This window comes from Muntiacus reevesi, chromosome 2 (assembly GCF_963930625.1).
Source record: "Muntiacus reevesi chromosome 2, mMunRee1.1, whole genome shotgun sequence".
NCBI lineage: Eukaryota > Metazoa > Chordata > Mammalia > Artiodactyla > Cervidae > Muntiacus > Muntiacus reevesi.
The window spans coordinates 274885345-274893316 of record NC_089250.1 but is presented as its reverse complement, the minus strand read 5'-3'; the positions used below and the strand labels follow the sequence as shown (position 1 = coordinate 274893316).

The window sequence follows — 7972 nt, the reverse complement described above, 5'->3', positions numbered from 1 at the left end:
TAACCCCATGGCTCTGATGGTCACTGGTTTAGGTACTTCTGTGAGATTTCCATGCAATGCAGCTCATGTATTTTCCTTTTGTCTTTAACAAGTGTCTTGGGGAAAAGAAGTGAGGGATGTGCCTAAACTATCGCCGTTAATGGGGGAATCCGATATGCTCTTAAGTTTCTCTTTGCTTTGGAAGATGACTGTGTTTAGTAGAGATGCTGGGTTTGGGGGATTTTTGTCACTCCAGCCCAGGTCTGATCATTTCCAGGTACACTCCATGCTCACATCACAGAATCTCATCACATTTTTGTATTTTCCAAAATGTTTATAAGAATCTTATTAGTGTTAATCTATGTTCAACTATATTAAAATTTGAACTATAACTCTTTGGAAATGATATAGATTTTCAGGAAATTAAAAAATTCAGAACCAGAGCTGTACTTTATGTTACATCATTCTCTATGTCTGTATTCTAGTTTATTTAAAGAAATAAAATAATATCATCCTCATATATATATATATATGTACAATTTTAATCAGTTAAAAAATTCTATTTGATTGGCATGACAACTTTTCCCTATTAACTATTAATAAGTATATAATCCCATTTTAGTTTATGAGTCTGTCCACAAACCTGTTAACATGATTTGATCGCATTTTTCTATTTTTTTAAGATTTTCGGAAGAAGGGAGTAGCTATCTACTCTAGTATTCTTGCTTGGAGAATCCTATGGACAGAGGAGCTATTATTTCTCTTGCACATTCATGATTATGTAAGAACTATCAGAAAGATATATAGTATACACTAAATAGTTAAAATGATTCTTGCTGTAAAGTTACTATCCTATAAGACCTCTAAAATCTGTAAAAGAATTAAAGTTCAGACTTAAGTATGAATTCTTCCCTACTATTCTCCTTTATTGCTGTTCAGAATGGTCATTTGTGGAGCAGAATTTGCAATATTACTAGTTCAAATAAGCTTGATAAAAATGTGGCACATTTTCTCCACTCCAGAACTCTTGGATCAGAATCTGCTTTTTAAAAATGTTTCCTGGTTTTTGGTAGACAGTTTATCCTGTGTCACACAAATACAACACTCAAAAATAAATATGCCAGTGTTGATCTGATTACATTATAGTTTCTCTTCCACATCAGAATAGTTTCTTGTGAATCATATCCTCTTTTCTTGGGGTGAAAAATATGGTAGAAAATGTTACTGTGTGATACCAGAAACTACACTAAATCAAAATCAGTTCTCTGAAATTGCTGCTTTCGTTTACGGTCAGGTTAGGAAGTCTTCGCTTGGCCATATGACAGTCGGTCAGTCAGTCAGTTCAGTCATTCAGTCATCAGTCCTGTCTGACTCTTTGCGATCTCAGTTGTGTCTGACTCTTTGTGACCCCAAAATACATGCATGTGTACTTTGTATTTCAGGGACGGCTGATGTTCCAGGATGTGGCCATAGACTTCACTCAGGAGGAATGGGAATGCCTGGACCTCAGTCAGCGGGACTTGTACAGGGATGTGATGTTAGAGACCTACGGGAACCTGGCCTCCTTGGGTGAGGACAACTGCCTTCCAGAATCCCTTTTCCACCACTGGCTTTGGTGCCTGCATTTCTAGAACGTCTCCTGGAATTTTCTGCTTCCACCAACACCTTCAGATCCCTGCTTTCTAGCAGGAAATGGGTATCTGTGAGTTTAGAAAGAAATCCTTCATGGGGATTCAGTATGATTCTAACCTTTTTCTTCCTTGATGTAATCTGCCTCCTTCACTCTAGCGTGGTGGTGATTGAATCAGTTCCATGGTATTAAATAGTGACACCTTCCTCTTAAAATCACATTTACACTACTTACTTTCGCCTTGTAGTACTTGACCGGAATCTCAGGATCTGATTTTTATGTATCTGTTAGTATTGTAAGGGTGCTTTCAATAAAGTATTTGGGGGAATCATCCTCTAGGCTACATTAACATTCACCTGTGTGTTCTCTTCTCACCGAAATAAATATTGGGTTGGAAACTTGTGAATCTCTAGCAAAACAGCTACTCCTTTCTCTGATGAGCAGGTCTTGTGGTCTCTAAGCCAGACCTGGTCACCTTTCTGGAGCAAATGAAGAATTCCTGGGATGTAAGGAGAACGGACACAACAGCCACATACACAGGTAGGTGTGAATGGAGGGAGCTGATGACTCAGGTGAGAGGTCCAAGGAGCAGTGAGGAAGTCAGCCTTTGTGCTGTGGCTTGGGAAGCCGTGCTCCAGTGGAAATGATTCTGGAGAACTCTGGGTTCATTTCTGTTGCTGTCATAGACGGACATTGCCTGGCTCCTTCTGCCTCTCAATCATTCATGAATTCAGCCCCATGATTACTTTTCTCATCCACAGTGAGAATTCAAATTCTCTTCTTGGCTTGTGACAACTTGCATGAGTTGGCTGCTCTTTCATTTCTTGGGGGTCCTAGGAAAACTGCCCATTGATGAGTAAATATAAGATGCTCTTTTAAAAGTTTCTTTCTACCTCTAGAAAGAAGTGTGTGAGTGGAATTGTAAACAAACTACCAATACTCTAGGAATATTGGAGACTGAATTTATTTTCTGATTTATATTTTCTAAAACGCTAGAAGCTACAAATATGACCTTATAAATTTTAAACTCATTTCAGTGTATAAAGCAAAACATCCATAAAATGAAAGAATGCAAATCTCTGAGTTACACCAATGTTTCACATTTCTTTATGTGAACTCATTTTAAATATCTGAAGTGTATTTGCCACAATTCCTCAATGGTAAAACACTTTAATATGTTCAATTAACTCAAAGATTTCTTAAATAAATTGGCAAAATAATTTAGAACATTTTCCACCATATTTCTAATGGTTGTTTCAAACTATTAACATTTTAGATCATATAAAGTCCTTTTAAGTCCTTTAAATCCTTATTGGATTTAAATCCTTATTGTTTTACAATGTTGTGTTCTTGTACAGCAAAGAGAATGAAGTATACGTAAAAATAGCCACTCTTTGTTAGATTTCCTTCCCTTTGGGTCTCCACAGGGAACTGAGTAGTGTTCTCTGTGAACCCAACATATTTTTTAAAATCTCACTTTTTATTTAATTGCTTAAGAGTTTATTATCTCATTTGTTATCAGTTTCCAATGGCCTTCAGTTTCTAATTAGTTTTATGCCAATATCATTTATCACTTTTAGATACAAACATCTAATAGAATGTGTTCAAAGAGAGCACAAGTGGTAAGAAGTGGATTAAAGAATTGGAAGGCACCTAGTATTTCTGAAAACGTTTGGTGTCTCCATTTAAGACGACTTAGGGCAAAGGTAATCATTAGACTGCGTGTCTCCACTTCATTTAGTGGTTCTTGTAGCTTATTATTTTGCCTCTTCCTCTGCTTCATACTCTTTGTCCTCTGGTGTTATTACATGTTCTGTTTGTGTGGTCTCTGCCCTGAAGGCTGCAGGATCATAGATCCTCTTGTTTCCTGTGTCTGCCCCTTAGGGGCTCAGTTTGATCCTGATTTGTGCCCTGATCCCCTTGATGGGCACTTGATTGCTGGGACCCCAGCCTGCCCTGGATATTGAGGGGAGCTTCCCCATCGCTCTGTGGCTCTCACTGCCCTGTCTGTGGTGGGTCTGCGCCCTGGTTGGTGGAACAGAGTCCCCAGATCTGTTTCTTCACTGTGATCCTGATCTGTGTGGAGGCAGGTGGGATTGGAGCACACCCCCGGGAGAGAAGCCCCTGAGGATTGCTGCTCTGGGGATGTTCCCCTTGGGACCTGCTCTGTGCGTCACTTTCCCCCATTGGCTGAGTCCCGTGTGACCCTAGTTGGCACTGATCTTGGCCCCAGCTCAACCATGGGTATGCCGGCACACAGCCCTGGGGTCTCTCGGATGTTGTTCTCCCCGGGTCACCAGCATAGATCCCCTGAACTCAGGGCCTAGGTCCCACGTGCTGTGGTGCTGTGGGGGCAGCTCAGACTCCGGCCTGGCCGCGTCCCCTCGTGTCCGAGCCCACAAAGTCTACAGTTGCTAAAGCCACACCTGCTGTGACCGGGGGCGTCCCCCTTGTCCTTCAGATGCTCTGCAGGGGCTGAGCTGAGAAAGCCGGTTGCCTGTGTAAAAGCGTGGTTAGTGCAGCTGCGAGCAGAGACCTCAGCTTTGGTTCCTTAAACCTGGGGCTCAGCTCTGCTTTCAGCTCCCTCTGAGCATGTGGGCCACCCATGGGTGTCTGCTCCAGAGGCTGCCCCAGGGCACAGGGGTCTGTTGACGGGAGAGGAGGGGCATGGGGGAGGCCGTGGCTGGGCCTCAGTAGAGCCCACCGGGTGGCGGTCCTCCCTGCTGCCAGGGATGAGGGGCCAGCACGGGGGAGAGAGGCTGCGGTGGGGTTCTTCCCTTTGGGCCTCACTCAACAGTGGCGTCTGCGCTTTGGTGGTGCAGGCTTCCTCCACACGCGTCCCATTTGCAGAGCTCCTCCCGCCCTCCCCCGTCCCCTCAGGATGTCTCCTCATGGCCAACCGCAGTCCTCTGCCTGGGTCTGCTCTCCAAAGCCCACGTTCCAGCACCCAGCCCTTGTCTGCAGGGGTGGACACCCTTGAGGTGGACACCCTCTCAGGCTGGGTGGGCAGGGCAGGGGCCAGCACCCCCTCTGCAGCTGTCACTGCCCTGCTGCCACACGCGGGTTGCCATGTTCTCTTCCACAGAGAATGAGGCTCTCCTGTCCAAGCTGGGCTCCCCAGTGAGGGCTCCCCCGGATGTGGACACCTCTTCTCTCTTCAGATCCCCCCAATGTTGCAGGTCCCATCCCAGTTCCTCTCCTCTTCCTTCTCCTTCTTCTTTTTTGGTCCTACCTGGCTCAGCAGGAATCTTTCTGGCCATTTTAGGTGGTGTAGGTTCTTTCCTAGTATTCAGGGGGGCCTCTGTGAGAATTGTTCCAATTTTGATGTATTCTTGATGCATTTGATGAGAGAGATGAACTCCAATCTACCTAATCCTCTGTCATCTTGATCCTTGGGTCCGCATTTTCTCTAAATCTTCAAGGATATTCACTGAGAATAGTAGGTAAGAAAGTTTTCTTTTGGTATCTTTCAGCTGTGTCTTCTCACAACACCTATGGTTTGATGTCAAAGAATCCAAGGTTTGAAAATTTAATCCAAAAAGCAAACCTATATGAAAGAGCTCACCTCGGAAAAGAATATTTAACCAAACCCTGGGGATATACAAGGGCGTGTGAAAGACTGAGAGGATGTTTATATGGACATAAAGAAATTGAGACCATTTCACATACTGTGGACATGACTGCCAGAAGAAATGAGCACTGGGAGTCAAATTGGGGCCAGCACCCGATTCAGTCATCACCGTCTGCCGCGCAGTGTATCATTGTAAGCAATGACTCACATCAGTTTTAGAAACACACACGTTCTCTAAGGGGAAATGTGGAAAATCTGGAACGTCATCCAGTCTCTATTCCAAAGGCTTGTTCAGACCACTCTGAACATAGACTTCGATTACACATACATTCAACCACGTCTGAAAAGGAGAAGTTTACATATGATGGGGAAAACTCACAGTATAATCACCTTGAGGGATCTGTGAGCAGCGGGTCATTATTCTTCCTCCAACAGACAGGTTCTCTCCAATCCAAAATGTGTAATGTTGATAATAATGGAAGAGACTTAATTCAGCCATCACTGTTTGATGTATATCGTGATAGGGTTAATATAAAACAACTTTTCTCGTGTAATAACACGTGCCAGGCCTTAAGTAGGAACTCCAATCCCAATAGTTACCAGAGTATTTATGATGGAGCAAGAGACTGTTCATGCAATGACAGTGGATATAACATTGAACAAGACTCTGATCTTAGGAAGCATCAGGCACCTCAATCTTCAGATAAGGATTCTAAAAGTAATACAGGTAGGAATCTCTTTTATCGAGCATCATGGCTTTCACTAAATAAGAGTACACATACTGGAGAGAAGACTTACAATTGTAGTGAATATGTTGTTTCTTATCAGTCTTCAGAACTTATTCAACAGCAGAGTATTCAGAATCCACAGAAAAATTACAAGTGTAAGAAATGTGAGAACGTCTTTACTAACACACTCAACCTACGTAAACATAGGGAAATTCATACAGGATGGGACACTTTCAAATGTACAGAATGTGACAAAGTGTTTAATCAGAGTTCAAAACTTAGTCAACATCAGCGAATCCATATTGGCCAGAAGCCTTATAAATGTAAGGATTGTGGCAAAGACTTTATTCAACACAGAGATCTTACTTGCCATCAGAGAATTCACACTGGGGAGAAACCTTATAAATGTCAAGAATGTGGAAAAGCTTTCAGTCAATATTCAACTCTTACTCAACACCAGCAAATTCATACTGGAGAGAAACCTTATAAATGTAAGGATTGTGGCAAAGAGTTTAGCTGGGGCTCAGGCCTTATGTATAATCAGAGAGTTCATACTGGAGAGAAGCCTTATAAATGTAAGGATTGTGGCAAAAGATTTAGCTGGAACTCAGGTCTTACTTGCCATCAGAGAGTTCATACTGGAGAGAAGCCTTATAAATGTAAGGATTGTGGCAAAAGCTTTAGCCGGCTCTCAGTTCTTACTTGCCATCAGAGAGTTCATACTGGAGAGAAGGCTTATAAATGTAAGGATTGTGGCAAAGGCTTTAGCCAGCACTCAGGTCTTACTTGCCATCAGAAAATTCACACTGGAAAGAAACCTTATAAATGTCAAAAATGTGGAAAAGACTTTAGTCAACACTCTACTCTTAGTAAACACCAGCGAATTCATACTGGAGAGAAGCCTTTTAAATGTAACGATTGTGGCAAAGGCTTTAGGCACCACACAGGTCTTACTCGGCATCGGAGGGTTCATACTGGAGAGAAGGCTTATAAATGTACGGATTGTGGCAAAGACTTTAGCCAGGGCTCAGACCTTAGGTACCATCAGAGAATTCATACTGGAGAGAAGCCTTATAAATGTAAGGATTGTGGCAAAGGCTTTAGCCAGCACTCAGGTCTTACTTGCCATCAGAGAATTCACACTGGAGAGAAAGCTTATAAATGTCAAAAATGTGGAAAAGACTTTAGTCAACCCTCTACTCTTGCTCAACACCAGCGAATTCATACTGGAGAGAAGCCTTTTAAATGTAAGGATTGTGGCAAATGCTTTAGGCACCGCACAGGTCTTACTCGCCATCATAGAATTCACACTGGAGAGAAACCTTAATAATATGAAGAATGTGGAAAAGCTTTCATTCACTATGCAACTCTTGCTAAGCACGAGCGAATTCATACTGAATAGAAGCCTTATAAATGTAAGGATTGTGACAAAGACTTTAACCCAGCACATTGGTTTTACTTACCATCAGATAATTCATACTGAAGGAAATCACATAAATGTAAGGAAACGTGCAAAGGCTTTAATCAGCTCTCTCACCTCACTGGACATCAGAGAGCATGTCCTGGAGGGAAACCCTAGTAATGAAGTAAGACATGGAAGAGGTTTGTCCTGAACATACAATTCAGGAGACAAAAGACTTATTTATATAAGAAAGATATGGAATGATGAAAAGAAACTGTAGAAAAATATTTATAAAAAATCAAATCTAAATAAATATCAGGAAATGCATACTAGAAGTATTTAATAAATCCTGTTTTCTGACGTTCTTCTTAGGGAGAAATATTGTAGACAGTGATTCATAGTTAAAATAGATAGAAAATTGATATGTTAGTATGGATCACAAGATGAAGAGGTGATGTTTAGCCATGTACAGTTACTAGCTTTGTATGTTTGTTTATATTGACATGATTTGTGATTATTTGAAAACCAAAATGAATGAAACTGAATTCTCAAATTGCTCCATGCTACACTTCATTTCTAGTGTGCATGCAAAGTTATGTTTTTGATGGTTGCTACCTCAAAAATGAGAAAAGCCCTTCTATCTCGGAAGAAAACATTTGCAT

At 41.8% G+C, this 7972-nt stretch overlaps 1 protein-coding gene across 1 annotated transcript; it reads left to right on the top strand.

Moving 5' to 3' along the window:
• Positions 1-5636: 5636 nt before the first annotated feature.
• On the top strand, positions 5637-7235 carry LOC136157638 (zinc finger protein 420-like). Its single transcript, XM_065919458.1, has one exon. The coding sequence runs from the start codon at positions 5637-5639 to the stop codon at positions 7233-7235; it is 1599 nt and encodes a 532-aa protein (XP_065775530.1).
• The last annotated feature ends 737 nt before the right edge of the window (positions 7236-7972 follow it).